Source organism: Podarcis filfolensis, assembly GCF_964270895.1.
Source record: "Podarcis filfolensis genome assembly, chromosome: 6".
In the NCBI taxonomy this organism is placed as follows: domain Eukaryota; kingdom Metazoa; phylum Chordata; class Lepidosauria; order Squamata; family Lacertidae; genus Podarcis; species Podarcis filfolensis.
Window position 1 is genome coordinate 59773266 of NC_139609.1, and position 21965 is coordinate 59795230.

Sequence of the window (21965 nt, forward strand, 5' to 3'; positions counted from 1 at the left end):
CATGCGCAGATACGGCACTTCAGGTTGCGGGCTTTTCATGTTGCGAACGGGCCTCCAGAACGGATCTCATTCGCAACCAGAGGTACCACTGTACTATTCTGCCAGCAATATTAACTCCTATAATTCTTGATCAACAACCACCAGTTTAATAAACTTTCAAATTCTCCAATGTGTTTCCATGATATTCAGGAAAGAAATCCTTACTACTGGAAGTGCATGGTGATTTATATGGTCTCTTAAAGGGCAATTTCAGTCACCTGCTTTATCGCAAATTCATTGTTGCCATTATAGGACAACAGGCAACACTCAGTCCACAAAGGCCAGTGTTCTGTGTAGAGGCCAGTGTAGTGAAGCCCAAATGTGTAGATTGCTGACCCACAATCAACCAGTTGCAGTGGGAACAAAACAGACTTTGCTGAGGGTTATTTTGCTCCTTACACGGAAACTGTCTTGGTCTATTGATAAAAAATAACCTATGCACATGTTCATGACCGAATGAAGGCCTCATAAATCATGGCAGTTCATCTTATTCTTATCAGATCATCAAGTGGCAAGTTGAACCATCATCAAAATGCACACCACCCACATTCAGGGCAGAATGTCAGGACTGACCGCTCACCTCTAGTGTGATCTGTGCCAACACAAAATCTGGATTCATACCGATGGAGCTTTTCACAACCAACATAAAGAAGTCAAAACAGATGCCATCATCAGTTACTTTCTTCATAGTACTGGAAGTGCAACTATTTCTGCAGTCTTTAGGGAAAAATCAGTGTACAGATAAAATGTTCAAAGGCAGTATTTCACTAAATAGTTGCACTAGTGCAAGGATTAGCACCAGTGGAATGGGATCCCCGCCCTGCTGTCCCCAGATCTGCTCTGGGAGATTGATAGAGCCCCCAGAACAGATTCAGGCGCTGAATGGGGTGAGGAGAGGGGGAGATCATTCCATTGCACAAGCAGAAATTCTTGTAGTGACAGAACATTTTGCTTAGTTGAATAGATCCCAATGTTATTACTCAACGAAGAATAGTACAATCAATGTCCATGACTGAACTTAATGCCCAACTGTGACTAGTTCTCCCACCTAAATCTCCTCCAAAGTTGTGCAATATATTTGGGGAAAACAGGAAGCAATTCACCTGCTATTTTAACCAACATTATAGAAAACCCCTAACTTTACCTATACAGTAGCTGCTAGCTGCCACACCTCCTTCCCAAATTCTTCCACAACCACAAAGCCTTGAAAATCACCCAGTCCGAAAGACCTGATGATTTAACCAGAGGGGTTCCACAGTCCTCCAGAATTCATCATTTAGAAATCACTGCAAATTTACCAGTATGCACATATTTAGGGTTGTTCTAGCAACTTATGTCACCACAAAATGGATAAAAGCAGGGACCTGGATTCACCTCTAGTCAATCCCAATAAGCAAAAAAGTCTGGATGACAGACCCAGTTCCATCCCACAACTGCATAAACTGAGAAACCAGTAGATGTGAACAAGCAAAGTCAGGCTGATTTCAGATTTATTTTTAGTTTTTCCAACACTGTATTGGTTATTGAACAGCATAACTAAAACCTCATTTGTACTTCTGACACAAGAACAAATACTTTTAAACATATAAAACAATGCAATTCAAATGTGTATTAAAAAATATGTGAGATTCTGAGAAAAACACCAGCTGTTTCAGGTGAGTTTTCAATGACCATTGTTCAAATTAATGGAAGGTGGTCCATACACTTTCCCCGTGAATGCTCCACACAGTTGTAACATTTCAATTTCTCTGGCGCAGGGAAGAATGGCACTTTTGTTGTGCATACATCATGCAGTGTAACATCCAGACAAGTAAATGTGACATAGTCATCACGTAGGTAAGGAAGGTACAAGTAAGAGCATATAATTTTCTCATTTAAAAAAACCCTTTTATTTATACTCTTGCTTTTAGGGAATTGTTCAATTTATGCTAAAGTGCTTTTATACTGCATGATAACTTTAATAACTTTTTCAAGAATTAGGTTAAAAATATTTAGCACCAACTAAAATATTTGGGGGGGGGTAAAAACTACTGTGCTAAAATAGTGCTGACCGGCAAAGGGGTGATTAAAAACATTTCTATTTTTTGCTAAAATGCATTTTCTTTTATGCATTCTTGTGCAAATATGTGTTTTTAAAATGGTTTTAGCAAACTATGAGATTAAAAACACACTGTTAGAATGGCAGAAACTGGAAATGTAGCAGCACTGAGGTTCAGATGCATGGCAAGAGGCTCACTCAGCAGATACAACTCTGTACATTTCAAAACCATGCATTTTAAAAAGAAATGGAAAAGTAACACTAAGGAGACTTAAACCCACCGGCACTGTGCTTTCAAAAACAAACAAACCCCAAAGTTGGCTTTTCAGCAGACTGAGAACATCAGTTTGAGGTCATATAAATGGCCTGGAAAAATGTGAGCCAACAAAACATGGATTAAGCCTCTCATGTGGACATGCCCCAGATATCAAACCCTATTGCTAAGGCACTGCTTGGTGCAAACCAGTGGGGATGGGAATCTTAATTCAGCACATCCAGTCTCTACAGTACCCATGCTTAATTGAGTGTGATTTTGTACTCTCGGGGGAAGTGGCAGGAATTGTGCACTACACATAGGCAATGCTGCTACAAAGCAGAATAAGGATTTAATTATACAAAATCGTACATCATACTTTAATTTGGGGGAGGGGTAGAGGAATTTCTTCTGGCCTATAGGTAGTCCTAGAATACCATCTGGATGAAGACAACCATTTATAGAATCTCACGGCTTGCAATCAAAGAACTGCAATCTGATGGAGAGAGGGAGGGCACTGAGCCATAAATAAAGCACAATGAATTTACAAACCCGAAAACAGTTTCGTGAGGAACCTTGCTTAAGGCTACCAAGACAGCTTTTCTTGTATGCTAAGTGGAAGGTTTAGGAATCTCCAAGAAGAAATACATTCCCCCTCCCCTAAAAGGAAACAGCAGCTCCCATTTGAGCCTCTCTCTAGCAAATTGCTTTCAGTTTACTTCCAACCAGAAAAAATGGCATAAAAGTTTTAGATCAGAAGCAATCAGTATAGCATGAGGTGTAAAAAACAAAACACACCACTCTGTTTTTATTTTAAAAGCTTACATAAAATAAGCACTTCAAGCGAGGTAACATGTCCATTATGTCTTGGCAGAAAGAGTTTTGCACAGCACTTAGGACCAACACACACAGGATTTAAACACTGAGACATTTCTTGTTTTGCAAAGCACTCTTTCAAACGTGAAAGTTCTAGTGTTTTGATCATATACCTTGCATTCCAGTTGGTCCTCTAAAGACAGCCCTTTGGAAAGTCAGCTGTTTCCCTAGCTACCTTTATATGTTTGCAAGTCAAGAATATACAGTAGCAGCTCCATGAGATAGTGGCTTGAGAGATTTTAAAATTTCTCATCAGCTATTCAAAAGGCACAAAAATAGAATTGGATGTGGAAAAGATAATGTGCATATATTGTCAAGTGTCTACCTATACAATGCTATACATGGGTTCACACAGATGGGGGGGGGGTCCTCAACTCCACCCAACTTAGTACTCTATGTCCATCATCCTTGACCATTGGCCATGAAGGCTGGGGCTGATGGAGTCCAACTGTGGTTGGAGGGCAGGTTTACTGACTGCAACTGCCTCCCAATACCATAGCACATCAACCATTGTTGCATAGATCTCTCCAGATATATTAACTTAGACAACCAAACAGCAGTTGTAAGTCAGTGCACAAGAACATTCAAAGGGAGATATACAAAAACTCTCTCCTATAGATCACAGCTGTCAGAGATGTTGCTTGAAACAGCTCATGTCCAATGGATCTGTGTGCCAATAACCCAGCAGTAATTTCTGCCAGGCAGCTGTCAAATTCTGCTTTATATACAGCTTTTCAAAAATGGTACAAAGTGGAAGGGCTAGTGCTGTAGTTCAGGTGTATGACTGTATCATATATACTTTCACCATCATGTGGAAAAGGAACTATTTCTAGAAAGCCCTTAGGTTCTTCTCCTACCACTTACTTAATTAGTGCAGGCAGAAGTTTTAAAGACCTCAAATCTTTGTAATTTGTACTTCCAATTGCACAGAAGCAATCTGAGGCTAGTTTTGTTGTGCTCCCATTTCAAAGAGTACAATGAGATATTTGAATATACCGAAACACAACCAAGTTATCTAACATTGTTTTTTCTATAGATCCCTCTTCAATAACATGGTGCCGTCCAGATGTTTTGGACTACAAGTCCCATCAGTTCCAATTGTTGGGAATTGTAGTCCAAATCTTCTGGAGGGCACCACGTTAGTGGTCTATAGAGTATCCCCTTTAAAAGCATTTAGCTTGAATTTCTCTGTGGTTAGTACTTCTACCTGCAGTTTTCAGAAACAGTGCAAAGAAACTTGCCTTCACTATCATTTAAAAACATTAAAAATAAAGTTATTACCATCTTGAACGATATCTAGAGAGATTCCAGTTCCCCATCCACTGCTTGTTATCCTTTTAGCAGCAACTGTTTAATAAACTTTATTTACAAAATACATAACCTGTAATACCCTATAACAAGAACGAGTCCAATGGATAAATAATGTGCCTTCTTGTCTACATAACTGAGAAAATGGTCTGAATATATATTTTATATCTTATCCAGAAGTTGTGCCCATTAGCCTATTCAGACAGACAGTTTGAAATAACTGTAATGTTATCAGGCAAAGATTCAAACATTGCAAGGCTTTAATAGATCTTTCTTTTTTGGCCTGAATAGATTTGCTTTTACCCAATCATCCAGGAAATTTCAGAGTTTGGTTGAATATGGACACATTATTCATCCACAGAATCTTTTACCCATTACACATGCATCTCCTTGGCTGTTTATTTTTTTAAAAATAGATTAAGAAATTTAAGCACCCTAATACAACTCACCATTTTGAATAGTTAACCTTCCTGAATTATGAATTTTTAAAAGCTGGTAAATTACAATTTTGTATTTTCTGCAAAAACAAAGGGCAGGAAATGGCTGGTAGCAAAAAGGTACAGGAGAGATTTAATTCTTGCCTTCTGTCCTGCTGTGTTCCCTATTCTGCGTTTACCCCCTCGGTTCACTAAAACCCATCGACGTGCTTTCAAGATAGCATTGCATGATGGCTATCTACACCCACATATTACGGCCTCCGAGAGGAAGTAATTTATCAGAATATGAAAGAGGCAAATGAGATCCTAACAGGGAAAGGGCTATAAAAACATAAAAACATTGCTACTGCTCTAATAAGGTGCATCAATGCAAAGCAGTTTACAGCTTTTACCTCAATTCATTGCTGGGCTCACTAATGAAATGGTCACAGGAAAAGGACCTGACAATTGTATCTCCCACATAAAAGCAGGGACAAAAAAGGCCAGAGTCCCTTGTGGTTTTTTTCCTTCAGCTTAAATGCAGCCACTCTCAGAAAACACACACACAAAAGCAGCAATAGGCTTATCCTGGCAAATATGGCACCTCAAGAAGGGCTGTGGTAAGAGAGAGTTGTGCAGCTGTGTCACAAGGGGGGAGAATCACAGCATGTTTCCACAGAAGATACATTAAAGGCAGTCTGCTTCAAAGTGCAAGATTTAGCACGTACGCTGGTTAGACACAGCCAGGTTAGCCAGGGCTTTGCTTTCAGAGCTCCTTGTGGCCATTCTTCCTGCTGTGTAATCTTCAATCAACTGTGGTGGAGACTTTCCCACAAGTACAAAAGGCTGCAGCGAGCAGAACAATCTCCTCCAAGTTAGCCCAACTTGCAATGAGGAATATAGAATGGCAGAAGTGTACCCCAGTGGCCCATAAGCAGGCAAGACTGTGGCTTCCATCAACCTTGCTGGGATGCCTTGGTCTTCTATTGCAGCTTACGGCAATGCCATGAGGCAGTTCAGTACTACTTCTTAAGAAAAGACTGTACTAAGTTTCAAAGGCGCTCTCGACCTCTGATCAGATGCCTAGGGAGGTGCAACTAGCAGCACCCCCAACTGGGCGCGGCGGCAGCTTGATGTAGATTGATGTAGTCTCCACGGCCTGAAAGAGTGATGTCCGTGTCACCTGACGATGTCAACAACATCATCATCATCTTCTCAATAAGGACTCTAGGAAGAAGCAGGATTAGGTTAGAAAGAAAGAACAGACAGCACACATTCCCCAGCATTCCAGGAACCAAATCACAGGGGAGGACTCTCTGCTGGGGACCCCTTCTGTTCAAACCCAACACAATGTGACTGTGGGGTTCTGCATTTACCTCTGAGAAAACATTACCTTGCTGACAGACACTGTTTGCAATGAAGTTGTTTCTCTGGCAAGAGGTGGGCTTGCTGAGGAATGAACACCATCATGGAGCCAAAACAACTTCCGTTTTTAAAAATTAAGCAAGGCTGTGGTGCCTTACCTACAGAGGGTACAAGCTTGTTCCATCTACTGACCTAATCACCTGAGACCAAATCTCTATAGAGCATTGCATCCCAGACCCTGGCCTACAGCCAAAATGGTAGCCGTATCACTGCAAATCACTTAAATACCTGTGGCGCTGCCTGTCTCACTCCAAACCTAGCTGCAACTCTGCATCATAGTGAAAGCATGACTGGATATTTTGGAACTGAGTGAAGTTGGAATTCTCTTTTTAAAGACCTCACCTCTTTTGTCAAATGTTATCCATAGGCCCATACTTAGGGGACAATTGCCTCTGGAAAAAACATTCAAAAATTCAATTTGCCTACCTCATCGACTCATTTACATTCTTGTTATCCTTGACAGAGGTTTCAATCCATCCGGTAAAGCCATTCTCTTTACTGAACCGATCAATTTCTTCTCTGGTCACAGCCCATGGATAAAGGTCACACTGGAAAAGAGAATTTAGGAAAATACAAGTTCATCTTTTAGAACAGTCAGGAAGAGGTGTACAATTCGTTTTCTGCCTCTGCCACAAATCTGCACACGGCCAGATCTATCCACCAGATTATAAGGTAATGCTATAACTATTTGTGCTGCCGCAGTTTGGATTAGCAGGGTAAAAGGAAGAGACATCTATGCCTCTTCTGCCCTGAAAAATTTCTTATTACTGTTCAAAATAAACTCCTCAAATTCAAAGCAGAGTTTGATAAACGTGCAGATATTTTATATCCTAAGCAGATGTTTCAAATATGTTTTTTTCAGGGTCATGAAAGATGCCCACTTGGGAATTTCCTCACTTCCTTAGTGATATCAGGGACAATTTTAGACGGGGAGGGGGGATGAAAGAAAGGGGGGGGAGAGAAAGGGATCCTTCTCCTGCACACTTTTAGCTGTGCAGGCCTCAAGACCTTTCCCACCCTCCCTTTTAAAAACTGTGGGGAGATGGAACTGGGTCAGAGGCCAGTGAGAAGACGCATTCTCCAAGCTCTGTTCCATGCCCCCTTCTTTTTAGGCCCCAACCCTAATTCTCAGCTGCTGCCAGTGTTCACTGATAGCATGAGGACAGCACACAGGCACTGCTCTTATCTCCCAGCGCTTTAGGGGAGTTTCAGAGAGCTTATCGCCTTTTTAAAAAGAAAGAAAAACAGCTGGAAACACTCAGTCTACGGCCACTCACTTTATTAGCCAGCAGCAGACAAGGAACAGGGCTTCCATCCGGCAGCTTCAGTTTGCTGTCCAAATCATACTTCCATTTCTGGCAGCTGGTGAACGTGCCAATACTGGTGACATCAAACATGATCACACAGGCCGATGCCTCTTTGTAATACAGCCGAGTCATAGACGTGAAACGTTCTTGACCTGGGGAGGGTTTAGGTGACGAAGGAGTTTTAGCATTACCTCAGATTCATTCCTAGGCAGCTTCCCCCTCCACGTTTGTTTGATCCAACATCAAGGGAGTTGTATCTACTTTACTGCCTTCTGGCAAGGACAATGGAAAACTTGACAAAGTGGGATGACTCGTTCACAGGATGGTCAAACTGTGGTCCTACAGATGTGGCTGAACTACAGCCTCCATTATTCCCAACCATAGGCCATGCTGGCTGAGGCTAATGGGATTTGTAATCCAACAACATCTGGAGGGCCACAGGCTACCTACCCCACCCTAAAAATTTAATGCACCAATGGATAGGAAGATGAAGCAGTGCCGGATTTATGTATAAGCTAAACAAGCTATAGCTTAGGGGGCCCCACTCCCTTGGGCCCCCCCCCAAAAAACTTAAAGGGAAAAAACTGGATGTGCATTTCCAAAACATAAGATAAAAAACAAATAAAATAAAACCTATATACAGCAACAGTGTTTTGTGTTGTGTAGGCTCCTATTGGTTACGTACAAATGGCTTTAGATACCTATTAGGTCCATAAATTACCATATAGCATATTTTCAACACAAAAAACAGCGATAATTTGTTGCTGACAAAGGACAGCTGGACATATAAAGGGCTCCATTATCTTCAGTAGCTTAGGGCCTCATCAAACCTAAATCCGGCCCTGAGATGAAGGGGACCAAAAGAAACCTGCAAGAACTACTAGGATTCCCCGATGATTCCCAAGTTAATCCATGGTTTGGAGTTCACCAATTTCTGTACTGCACCAAAGAAGAAATGTTGTCGCTTGTGTCTCCCCTCCCATTGCAGCTGCCTGTGCCAAACTCACTCATTTGAGGGAGAGGGGAAACTGCCTCAAGAATTTATTTTTTTATATCAGTTATCCTTACTGAGAAGTCATACTGGTAGGTAAGTAACAAACCCTACACATTGCTGAGTTTTGCTTCCTAATTTTATGGCAGCAGCTTCGATTGCTGAAGAGACAAGCTACTTTTTAAATGGGCTGTCTCTTTGGCAGTGGAATGACAAAGGAAACAAATACACATGCCTCTTAGTCACCATTAATTGTAATAACCATCCATCAGCACCATTTTTAAGGCGTTCCCCCAAAATTGCCATTTCCAGACTTACACAGGAAATTGCACAAACTGCATCGCTAAAGAGGTGAAACACAACAACACATGGATGAAAATTAGACAGCTACTGTGTGGGGGAATTTTCTACCACTTTTGGAACTATCTTTGATCAATAGAAAAAGACAAACAAATCTGGGGGGGAAATCTCATCCACCACAAACCAACAAGTGACGCTTCAAAGCTTACCTGCAATATCCCACAGCTGCAGCCTCACTGTCTCAGACTCTGACCACTGTACCACCTTCAGAGCAAAATCCACTGGACAGCCATGGAAAGAAAGAAAAAGATAAAACCAGTTAGGGGTTGAATAAAATCACTGTGTAGTATGCTCCGCTTATGAGCACTTTTGCTTCAGGCCTGAGGGGCCTTAAAAGAGGATTAAACAAATGCATGGAGGGTAAGGTTCTCATGATGGCTAAGCTCTGCCTCCATGATTGGAAGCAGTAATGCATCTGAATACTAGTTGCTGGAAACATCAGGAGCACGGCGTTCTCTTGTGCTTGGGTCCTGCTTGCAGGTTTCCCACAGGGATCTGGTAGGTCAGTGTGAGAACAGGATGCTGGAATACATGGACTAGATCAGGCATAGGCAAACACCGGCCCTCCAGATGTTTGGGACTACAATTCCTATCGTCCCTAGCTAACAGGACCAGTGGTCAGGGATGATGGGAATTGTAGTCCCAAACATCTGGAGGGCTGGAGTTTGCCTATGCCTGGACTAGATCTAACACTCTCTTTTTATGTTCTTATAACGGATATTAAGGCACTACAGACTGCTGTGCAACACAGCAGTTGCTTCTACACTGCTGCCTTGATGCTATTCACGTTCTTCCTTCCAGCAGATGTTAAGCCCAAGCTATAGCATTTCTTGAGTACTGCTGACCTCAAAGCGTATGTTTATGCTCCAGTAAATCACAGAGAAGTGGTGGAAACAGACAACCATGTAGATGTCACTTTAAAATTCCATTCCACTCCCCCATACAGCTTTAACCACACGGAGAGAAGTCTACAACCATGTGACAAACCAACCGCTTCTCCAGATTCCTGTGGCCATCTGTTGCTATCCCAGACAACTATGAAACAGAAGTGTGTGCACACATTATGTGCATGCTCACACAAGTAATACATCCCAAATCCTGTATGATTGCTTCTATGTTCATGGATCCAGAATTATTTCCACCTGAAATATGATAACTAACAGCAAGAGTATATATATAATAATTTCTCCTTGAGATAGAAGTCTTACATGTTTCTCAGTAAGACTTTTTTAAAAAACTCCCATCCGTATACCATGTTGATATGTGCAGTGCCATTAATTCTGAATTTTTAATGGTTGCAACCCACCCCCGGAACCCGTTAGTGAAGGGTGGGAATAAATTTAATAATAATCATTTATTGATTGATTGTATATTTATGTCCTACCTTTTCTCCAAGGAGCTCAAAGTGGTATGCATAGTCCTCCCCCTCATTTAATCCCTACAACAACCCTGTGAGGCAGATTAGGCTGAGAGTGATTGACCCACCCAAGGTCTCCCAGTGAGCTTCATGGCTGAGTGTGGATTCGAACCCTGCTCTCCCGGGTCCAAGTCCAGCACTCTAACCACTACACCACACTTGCTTGGTTCTCAATCACTCTGGATCATCATCATCATGGTACAGTACAGTCTTGGGCAGACACGTCAGGAATGAATGAATGAATAAATAAATAAATAAATAAATAAATATTAATACCCTGCCCATCTGGCTGGGTTTCCCCAGCCACTCTGGGTGGCTTCCAACAAAATATTAAAATATAATAATTCATCAGATATTAAAAGCTTCCCTAAGGTAAGGCAAAGAGGGGGTAGATAGCTGAGAGCTCTCTCCTCTTCAGGTACTTTCCCCAATCAGCAAGATCAGGGCTTGGCAAGGTTTATCTTACCTGGGCTAGATTGGTCCTGCAGAGATCCCTCTGTGCGTGTCTGCGATTTTCGGCACCGCGGAAGTGAGTCACTGCGCTGCACTGGTTTAGCGCAGCGCGCAAGTGGGCACCTTGTTTTGGGAGTAGCTTGTGGGCTGGTCAAACGACCTCCGCGGCCTGCTTCCGGCCCATGGGCCTTAGGTTGGTGACCCCTGAGCAAGATGCTCTACCAAACAGCTCTCCTACCTGGTGGTGGGGCTTCTGAATGGCAGAGTGGTCCAAGGCAAATCAGCAACCATTCACAGTTTAGGAACTTAGGACAATGCCTTATATTGAGTCAGACCAGTGTGTTGAGTAAGAGCAGTGGCGTAGCGTGGGTTGTCAGCACCCGGGGCAAGTAATTTGCGCCCCCTAACCCGTGGGTTTACGCCCCCTAACCCGTGGATTTGCCCTAACCCCCAGATGTTGCGCTCGGTGCGGCCGGCCCCCCCTGCACCCCCCACGCTACGCCACTGAGTAAGAGCCAGTGTATTGAGTAAGAACCAGTGTGGTGTAGTGGTTAAGAACAGTAGTCTTGCAATCTGGGGCACCGGGTTCGCGTCTCCACTCCTCCACATGCAGCTGCTGGGTGACCTTGGGCCAGTCACATTTCTCTGAAGTCTCTCAGCCCCACTCACCTCACAGAGTGTTTGTTGTGGGGGAGGAAGGGAAAGGAGAATGTGAGCCGCTTAGAGACTCCTTAGGGTAGTGATAAAGTGGGATATCAAACCCAAACTATTGGGTCCTTTTAGCTTATTTGTCTACACTGACTGCCAGAGGCTCTCCAACAGGAAATCTTTCCAATCCCTATCTGGAGATGCTGGGAAACTTCTGCATGCAACACAGATGCTTTATCATTGAGCTACAACCCTTCCGGAAATTTAATTGTGGATGAGGGAGCGAAACCGGTAGGTATTACTCAGACCTGGGGGATGAACTAAGGGAGAACTGATGTGACCCAGCTTTGGGTACCTGGTGCAGCATCAACATAAGCTTGTAAACGACGCTTGGCCAGAGAGACAAAACAAGAAACCCTCTGGTGTACTGCTGACTTTGGATCCTATCTGCACAAACTGGTGGTGTTGGAGAAGCCCAGGATGGCTGTTTCAAAGGAAACAATATTCATGGCTGCCACGATATCCATGGAGCTGTTTCAATACACCACTGACCCACCTTTATGTAGAAGTTTCAAGATATTTTTTTTTGGGGGGGTGGGGGAGAATACATCATTGACCCAACACATATGGCAGGGCATACGTTAAATCTGGGGGTGTGAGTTGTAATAACCCTATTTCCCTGTGACCTTTGGGTTGATGGTAGAAGTCCTTCCCTGAAGGGTTGGAGGACTTGTAAAGCTTTTCCACCCAAGAGACTAATTAAATTGAAGGGATTCCTGAATTTCCCCAATAAATTGTCCATTTGTCAGGTCTGTCAATCCTGCCAAGGCCTCAGTCTCACTGTGGCAACGACAAGATGGAGACAGCTGTCAAAACAATCAACCTCTTCATCTCAGTGGAACTCAAAAAGGGCTCTTGGGTTTGCTGGAGATAGTTATGAGAAAACTTCATCTGCTGACTTTCTGCCTGTCAATATTATCATTGCATATGCCCTTCCCTGATTTATTTTGAGTCCACCATCTCACCCATTTACAAGAAGAAACGGTTTAAGCTGTTGAATTTCTGCCCACTACACCATCAAAGGCACAAGACCCCTGCTCTTCCCCCCAAAGCCAAGTCTAAACCTTTCAAAGAACTTAGGTTTCATGAGTCAGATGTGTTACTGGTCATCATTGGACCACTGCTTAGAAATGCAAATAACTGTGAAATATAAAAATGTCTTAAATACAAATATATTTTAGGCTGGCAATTCTACATTCAGTGCAAGCCCAGGCATGGTATTTCAGATGGCTGTGTGTGTGTGTATGAAGGGATTTAATGTTAGTAAGTACAGCAATGTTATTAGCACTAATCAAACAGTCACCCAAAAACACCCATTTACCGTATTTTTCGCTCTATAAGACGCACCAGACCACAAGACGCACATAGTTTTTGGAGGAGGAAAACAAGAAAAAAAACATTCGTAATCTCAGAAGCCAGAACAGCAAGAGGGATCGCTGTGCAGTGAAAGCAGCAATCACAATCTACGCTGCACTTGCAAAACAAAGATAGCACTGTCTAGTGCTTTTTTTTTTCTTAAAAAAAATGTTTAGGGGTATTCTCATTTTCCTACTCATATTGAAATACTGCCCCTCAATGAGGCCGAACTTAGATTCACAAAATGTTTAGGGGTATGTGTACCCCTGCATCCCCCCAGAAAAAAGCACTGGCACTGCCTAGAAACCACAACACATTTTTGTTGGCTCAGTACACCATGCCTTGACTGCCAAGAACATACAATATCCCATAATGGAAGCCCAACCCCAGGCAAAGAATGTGTGGCCTGCACGCTTCAATTAAGCAAGAAAGGGCATTTAGTTTGCAAAATAAAAAATAAGCCAGGTGAGCACTCTTGTGACAAGTCTATAGTATGTTCTCAGGATGAGCTGCAAGTTCATTAATATCTACATATTATAATATTATATAAACACACACACACAGGCAGTTTGAGGACTCTAGCTGAAAAGCAGAATATAAAATCTACCAACAAAATACATATTTGATGGATCCGAGCCTCTAACAGCAATGCTGGCAAACAGCCATAACGTTAAAGTAAAATAAGCTGTAAACTTGTAAGTGGAATTTTCCTCCCTCTGCCTCCTATAAAGATGAATCTATTGCAAATGACTCCTTGTCCAGTTCGTCCCCATTCTCCTCTTCATTGGATCCTCTTAGTTTACCCTGCACTTCAGTGAAGTGTGTTTAAGGAGCATATTCTGTGAAGCCTTAACCCCCAACAGAAAGAGCAGCCAGAGATAATCAGATCATTTTGATTCGGGTCACCCTTATATAAAGGGGGTAGTTTAAAGTAAGGCGGCTGGCCCGGCTAATCTTGCCCTAGTTTGGTTCAGTTCTTTGACTAATGATCTTATAGACTTAAGCGGAACTAAAGAAAAATATCAAAAGGACTCTTTTATAAACTTCTTCTAAACAGAACTAAAGAGAAACATCCAACGTGTTCTTTTAAAATTAGGCAGCTGGTAGAAACAGAATTCTGTTAAAGGACTACTTGCAACATTAACAGGTTTATTTTCCATCACTCAGCCACATAGCCTGAATCAGAGACTACTGTGGCTGTTTCCCACTCACAGACCAAATAATAAAAAATAAAATTGCATTCCAGCAAGTGTGTTAGGACCCCTGAGAATGATACTTCCCCCCCCCCCACAGAGCACAACAGGAACAAAACTAAATTAGACCACAGCTATTATCCAGTTCAGTGGATCTGAAACACACTGCAAGTTGTGCATCTCTCTCTTTTCTTTTCTTTTCTTTTTTTAAAAAGGCAGGCTGCGGAGAAGAAAAAGATGGCAAAGCTTCTCCCCCCTCCCGTCTCTACTGCAACTGATCAAAGTGGGGTGTAAACGAATCCTTTGCAGGCATAAAACTGGGGCCTTTGTACATCAGTTTCTCAGTGGGGTCTGGACTTCACTTTAATGACCTCTGACCTACTTATTCATTTGTGATTTTCCAACAGGGAGTTAAAAGGTAATAGGAAATAGTGGGGAAGCTGCACTTACCCATATACTGAAATTCTATCACACCGGGAGGCTGTTTAGCCAGAGATTTGGTGTCTTTCTATAGCTTGTGAACTATTCAGCCACAGTCCCTGTGAAGCTTTCAGTAGCATCAAACACAGCTTTTAAAGACAAATCTGTTCCATACCCAGGGGCATCTTCTATATGCTGCAGACTCTAAGGATGTTGAAGGTTGCAGTGTGGTTGTGCCAACATCAACTGACCCAAGGATTAAGTAAACAATTGAAGCCAATGCTTGTTCCTTGTATCTTTCCCCTCCTCAACTCCCAGCGGCAAGCTCCCTCTCCTCCCTTTGTAATGATTACTGTTCATTACTGTTTTTCCCCAGACATACAACAGTACAGTGCACAATGTATTAATCATTTTTTTCATTAAAAAAAACACCACAAAACACATAACTATAACAATAACAATACAGCTTTCACCAATACAGTGGTACCTCAGGTTACAGACTCCGCTAACCCAGAAATAGTACCTCGGGTTAAGAACTTTGCTTCAGGATGAGAACAGAAATCATGCTCCGGCGGCGCGGCAGGCCCCATTAGCTAAAGTGGTGCTTCAGGTTAAGAACAGTTTCAAGTTAAGAACGGACCTCCGGAACGAATTAAGTACTTAACCAGAGGTACCGCTGTATGAAAGAGGCAATACTTTACATGCTAATAAGACCAACTGCTTTACAGACACCAGAAGCAACTCAGGAGAGAAGGTGACTTAGTAATATGTCCTGCCTGCAATAAAACACGTCTCTACCCTATCGGTCTCTACAGTCACAGCAGGCGCTGTGACTCTCCAATGGTTGGGCTTTACTCCCAAAGGCTCACTCTTCCACTGTCTCCCAAGATGTCAACAATATGTCCAACCAGAAGTTGTTCTGAGAGACTGATGGCTGCACAGCCCCTCTCTGACCAGCTACATAATGCAAAAAGGGATCCCAAGGCCACATTCACACACAAATCAGGGGTCGGCAAGGTTTACCGGCCATGGGCCAGACCACTCCCATGGAGATTGTCCGTGGGCCGGACTGGCGCAGTGCAATGCCAGAAATCGAGTCTGTGCATGTCCGCGGCGCTGGAAATTGCATCTGTGCATGCCCGCGGTGCCTGAAATTGCGCCTGCGCATAAGCGATTTCCAGTGTCTGGGCATGCGCAGACACGATTTCCAGTATCTGCGTGTGCACAGACATGATTTCTGGTGTTGCGCTGCAAGTCCCTGTGCTGTGCCAGTTTAGCATAGTGCGCGGGGGGCTCGCCGAGCGGGCAGCTCAGTTCATGGGCGGCTCATGGGCTGGTAAAACGGTCTTCGTGGGCCACATCTGGCCCATGGGCCACATGTTGCCGACTCCTGACTAAAATCTTCAGAGCAATCTGAAGATGTGGAAACCGTAGCTCTGTGAATAGGGGTCTCCGGGTCTCCTAACAATTGTCAGCACTGTTAACAAATGACAGCTCCCAAAAATCTCTGGGGGAAGCCACGACTGTTCAAAGAAGCATCATAGTATTTTTAATGTGCGGCGTGAACATGGCTCAACTGTCTGCAAATGCGTCTCTCTCTTGCTCTCACCCCTCATTTACTTATATTTAAATACTATTACTACTCTTACATAAAAATATCAAAGTGGTTTGCAACCAAAATGCAGAAAACTCTGCATTCTTAACTACCTGCCTTGATGGAATAGGAAAGTTTTCAGCAGGTGTTTAAAAGTTGAAACAGAAGACGCACCTGCTGACTCAATGTCTCTGCATCACTGTTTCTGCTATGTGCACACCTTGGACCACCAGCCTTGTACTGAAAACTGTGATGATCCTTTCTAGTGGTGTGTGATCTCTAAGCAAGCGGCTGCCAGCAAATAACAAATTCAGTCTTTATCGAGCAATCCTCACATAGCCTCTGGAAATACTGGAAGGAGGGCAAGGCCATGATGAAACTTCTAATTAACAATGGCTGAAATTTCCTGGAACACCCACCTCAGTTGGACCACAGGGCACACCCACCACATGTTGAACTTTGTACCAAATCGATTGCATCCTCTCCAACACAACCTACTTAGAGTCCTAGCCATGTGACCTAGTTTCTGCAGCATCGTGTACCAGTGATAAATCAATTTCAGCATGGTTTCCCTCAGTCTCGCAAGGATGGATTTCAAAAGCAGTGTTAGAAATTCAGATATATAAGCTAGGCGGCCAAACAGCACCTTAAACCTAGGTTATGGTTACCACAACAGTATGTGTATTCACCAGGGGGTTGCATAGATGAGGCTTCCAACATTACAATTCTATGATCTCAACTATATTGCTTGACTTTAGCTTCGTCTTACAACAATTCGCCTGTCCTAATACGCAAGAAGGAGAAACACACAGGGGAAATGGAACAGGTATTAACTATGGACTAAGGCAGAGGTTTTTAAACTGTGATTGCCAACCCAATGCCCAGAAATCTCCACGTAGTCGCAACTGGACCTGGACCAGTAGCAAAACACACCTGGGGAATTTCAAACACTGTTCAAAGGCAATCTCAACCACACAGCAATCCAGGTATTTCCCACAGTGTCATACCCAAGATCTCCCTCCAGACTTTGCACAATCTGATTAATGACCAAAAGGTCCCAGACAGGACAAGAGAGTCCAGTACGCTAACATGACCCCTTTCAGGTTAGGCTTTTCGTTAATGCACCAGGTGAGATCCTTAGGAATAGTCCCCATTCTTTACAAAGCTTTACAGAACATCTGAACCTGCATTATTTGTAGTCAATGAAATGGTACAGCGCTCAGCTCAATGCTGAGCTCCACCTAAAGGTTGGCGAGCTATAAATATATCATTTATTTGATGGAGACCCTTGCTCTCTCACTTGCTGCACTTTACCCAGATGATCAAAACTTGGGTGGCACAAAAAAAGGTAGTGGCAGTGTTTTGCCCATTTCTGCCACAATTTCAGAGTTACTCTCAAGAAGGAATTCAAGATCGCTCTAAGTTTTCCCTGGGTGGCCCTGCTTCATGGCCCACCTTCCCACATTTTTAATAGTTTTTAAAGGCATTACTGTTTCCAGTAATTTAAATCATTCCCCTTCATTGAAAACGACAAGAAATCATGTTAACCAGTAGCTACCAATATAAACAATCAAATCTAGATTTCACAATAGACCACTTTTTGCCTCTTCTACAGATCATTGCAAATTAAGCAACATGGGTTACAGCAATCCCATGCCTTGCAGGACAGGGCTCTTCAGAAGGTGCTTGCTTTGGGGCATTTAGAATCAGAAGGGAAGAGATTTCACAAAGGGTTAAAGCAAGGACTAGCTCAGCAGCCATGATTCAATTTAATTAAAAGCAGCCGTGAGTTCCCAAGATGAAAAACTGCTGTTGGAAATGATGAGAGACTACCAAAGCAATCCTGACCAGTAGATCTGCTGGCTGGAGTGGATGGGGTGGATGTCTCTCTCTGCCAGAAGGGGTGGGGCACATCTTCATTAGTTAGAGTTTTCCCCAGGCAGTAGATCTATCACTGGCAGTGTTTCTGTTGTTTGTAAGCCCCAAAACAGGCTGCTCCAGGCCAGTGTTAGTCGACATCTTGGATCTGATGGATCCAAAGCCTTTTCATTCTCCCAAGAGGTCCATCAGACCCATCAACTACATCAGCCAGTTAATACCTGCCTTCAGGGGCAAGATTTGAAACCAAGATCTACCAGGAATAAACAAAAAAAAAAGAGTCATACACACACATTAAGCCCGGGCTGCTATGAGCCAGGACAGCAACAGATGGGTGATAGCTCCAATGATGTATACAATTGCTCTGCCCATTCTTTGCAAGCAAGTTCAGAAACGCCCTTTTCCAAAAACACAAGGTTAGAGTATTTCCTCTGGCCTAAAATATGATGGAATTTCTCTTAACGATTTGATAATTGATCTATGGAATTCTTTGATGCAAGTCATATGATTCATGAGAGCTACAAACGTATTACCTTTCCATTCCATCCGTCCTCCAAGGAACTTGAGGCGGAATAGACAGCTCCCTCCCTTGTGAGCAAGAACCCTGTGAGGCAGATTAGGCTAAGAGCTGCTAACTATCCCAAAATCACACAATGAGTATAATGGCTGGCGTAGGGATTCTGATTTAGAAAAGGGTGGCTCATTGAAAAAGGGCTCTTGCACCTTTAATAATGGTGGCGAAGAGGGATTCTCAGCAGGTATAGCTTGTTGTGCAAAGTGAAGGAAGTCCCATCCTAATATTCACCCTGCCACTCCAAAAAGTGGCCTCTCTTTCTAGAAACTGGCTCTCAATCTACCACAGAAACACAAGCAGTTCAGAAGACTTTCATATTGAAGCCAAAGGAGACTGGATATCTGCTTTGGCTTTTTACATCGCAATCCTGAGAAATTCACTCGGCACCACCGTCCTGGTTTTTAAGCAGAGTTTCGATGGCTATCTGCAATGTATGATCTAGTATGATCAATGATTCCAGCATTGCAAAGGGGCTGGACTAGAGGATATTGGGGCCCCTTCCAACTCTATGATTCCATAAATAGAATCTGAAGATATTTCAAGAGGATGCACTTTAAAAAAATGCCACCACCAATCAAACATGTATAGTGGGAAGAGTGTAGCTGCTTCCACACGCTTGTCTTCAGCTCTGAAATTAAAACAGAAGGAGCCATAACTTCCAAAGCAAAAATACTGGTGAAATTCTGGTAAAAATAGTAAGTCTTAGACACACACACACACACACACACACAAAAACCAGGCTAGTCCTTATGGAGAGAACCAGTGTTTCACAATATAGTTTCTCCTATGGAACAAAAAAGCTTGAATGTTGAACGATAGATTGCAATTATTTAAGAACTAGCAACTACAAGATCATCTTGGCTATCTCTTAGTGCTTAGGTGATTGAGCCTGAGCTTCCACTGCCGCCGCCCCACCACGAACCATTTTAATTTCTTCAGTAATGTTTTATTTTGGATTTAATGTTTTAATGTAGATTGTGAACTGCTTTGAAATTTTTTAAAAAATATAAAGTGGTATAGAAATTAAATGAATAAATACATGCATGGCTATGAGTAACTATGGACATATTTAAACCAGGCCATCTCAATGGCGTTTTGCTACCCAGTATGAGGGGGTGGGAGGGACCTGGTTTTATTTCAACAGAGGTGCAAACACAAATGAAACACCAAAGGAGGAAGTGAGAAATGCAATATCCGAAGAAACAGGAACAAAAATAAAATACAAGAGAGCAACACTTTTAATTGAACTAACCCCCTGCCACTTAAGAGTATGACAGCTTTTGAGTTCCACAGAGCTTTCCATCAGATGGAATGCAATCAAAAGGCAGATATTTGCAATACACAACGCTTTTATAGCACTAGAACTGTGCCATTAAATCTGTTATTAGAGCTCATCATCTATTGCAAATAAGTTTGTTGTTTTTCCAGGGGCGGCGGCGGCCGGGGGGTGGGGCAGAAATCCAAAACAACTCACCTCCCACCGTCGACTTGTAGTGTTTGTTGAAACTATCGTTGGCATATCGCTGGACCAGTGACGTCTTCCCAACTGTGGCATCCCCAATAATCAGCACTTTGAACATATGGTCGTGATGGCCCATGGTTTGGAACTGCCAAGTAAACTCAAGGCAGCGCACGTCGCCGTTTCCTCAATTCTTGGGAGGGGACAGCAGCCACGTGGGAGGCAAGGACTCCTCACTTTTCCCTAGAGGGCGAAAAAAAAAATGTGCATTCAATAGCAGCCTCCAAAGCCCAGGCAGGCGATGCAGAGCTTAGCGCTTCTCGGTTTTCCATCTGGAGTAAGCAATCACCTCCCTCTAAGAAACAGGGATCTTGCGAAGCCACCGAGCACCACGGGGTTGGGGGGTCAGTATGCAACTTTTATGTTTAATTGTCCGCTCCCTCCTGCAGGTCCTGCTCTCGCTGAACGCAGCGAGGCAGCAAGCAGTGTTTCCAATTATTTGCACCCAGGAGAAGACTCACCAGCCCTACCTTACGCGTTTAAAACGCACCAAGCGGATCCCAAAGAGGAGTTCTCCACCCGACGAGTAGCGAAAGCAAACACACTGTCAGCAGCAGCCGGGCGCTCGCTGGGGAGGAAACCAAATCTGAACACGCCGTTGCACCACAGAAGCAAAAAAGTCTTTGCAGGGAAAGCGTTCGCATTGCCGTTTGCATAGAAAGAGGCTTAAGCTCTTGATAGGATCCTCATCCTGCAACTAGCGCGCCTCTTGCCTCGGCTTCTGCGCTGCCGAGCTTTTCCGCATTCTCCTGGCCGTCATGTGAGAGAGGGCGGGGCGGCTGCCTCGCCCCGTCGGAGGAACTACAGTACCCAGCATGCATAGGGCGAAGCGCCCCCTATTAAATCCGTAGGCCGGAGCGGCTGCCTTATGGGAAATGTAGTGTTTTAGGGAAGGAAAAGTGTAGCCGCGGTCTGGCCTTCAGGAGGCAGGCACCGCGGCTCGTGCTATGTATAGATTTCTATATAGTGCAGTGTCGGTAGGGCCGGATTTAGGTTTGATGAGGCCCTAAGCTACTGAAGGTCATGGGGCCCTTTATATGTCCAGCTGTCCTTTGTCAACAACAAATTATCGCTGTTTTTTGTGTTGAATATATGCCATATGGTAATTTATGGACCTAATAGGTATCTAAAGCCATTTGCACATAACAAAATATGTGTTTTATCAAAGTAATTGTTGAACTGAAATACAATTAAGTATATTAATAGTGACATTTTGGGGGGGGCCAAGAAAGTGGGGCCCTAAGCTATAGCTTGTTTAGCTTATATGTAAATCCGGCACTGTGTGTTGGTGTATAAAATCTCCTCCAATGCCGGTTGTTGCATTTTGAACTATTATTATTTATTAAATTTGTATACCGGCCTTCGCCCGCAGGTCTCAGGGCAGTTCACAACATAAAAATACAAGATAAAAGCACAAAATGCATGATAGAAACAAGAATGAAAAAGCACAAACCAATAACCCTTCTCCTATACAGTGGTACCTTGGGATGTGAATGGGATCCGTTCCGGAGCCCCATTCGCATCCTGAACGCAACGTAAGACGCGACGGCACGTCAGCATGTGCGCGGGTGCGTTTTGCCACTTCTGCGCATGCACGTGACATCATTTTGAGCGTCTGCGCATGCACGAGCAGTGAAACCCGGAAGTAACGTGCTCCGTTACTTCCGGGTTGCCGCGGAGCGCAACTCGAACATGCTCAACCCGAAGCACATTCAACCCGAGGTATGACTGTATACACATTTAAAAGGGGTATAAGATGCCAATCAGCCAAAGGCCTGGTTAAAGAGGAATGTTTGTGTCTGGTGCCTAAAGGAGTTTAATGAAGGTGTCAGGTGAACCC

The 21965-nt window shown here is 43.4% G+C and overlaps 1 protein-coding gene across 5 annotated transcripts; it reads right to left on the bottom strand.

The window, feature by feature from the left end:
* Window positions 1-1528: 1528 nt before the first annotated feature.
* On the bottom strand, window positions 1529-20902 carry RAB29 (RAB29, member RAS oncogene family). Of its 5 annotated transcripts, none has more exons than XR_014548991.1 (7): window positions 20596-20902; window positions 20081-20308; window positions 9163-9234; window positions 7633-7814; window positions 6782-6903; window positions 2594-6157; window positions 1529-2347 (listed from the first exon to the last, which is right to left on the bottom strand). XR_014548991.1 is itself a non-coding variant. In XM_083617188.1 (6 exons), the coding sequence occupies exons 2-6, from the start codon at window positions 20202-20204 to the stop codon at window positions 6028-6030; spliced, it is 630 nt and encodes a 209-aa protein (XP_083473314.1). In that variant the 5' UTR covers window positions 20205-20308; window positions 20596-20902; the 3' UTR covers window positions 1529-6027. The 5 variants fall into 5 exon arrangements, 3 of the variants coding, with proteins under 3 accessions (XP_083473314.1, XP_083473315.1, XP_083473316.1); XR_014548992.1 differs by having other exon boundaries at window positions 20587-20900; XM_083617188.1 differs by having other exon boundaries at window positions 1529-6157.
* Window positions 20903-21965: the final 1063 nt, after the last annotated feature.

Bases quoted from the DNA above. Each gene is read 5' to 3' on its own strand.
- RAB29 (XM_083617188.1), bottom strand. From the start codon at position 20,204: ATGGGCCATCACGACCATATGTTCAAAGTGCTGATTATTGGGGATGCC. The intron at 7,815-9,162 runs GTAAGCTTTGAA...AACCCTCCCCAG, and splicing joins GCAGCTGTGGGATATTGCAG to GTCAAGAACGTTTCACGTCT. The intron at 6,158-6,781 runs GTAGGCAAATTG...GCTTCTTCCTAG, and splicing joins AATGTAAATGAGTCGATGAG to AGTCCTTATTGAGAAGATGA.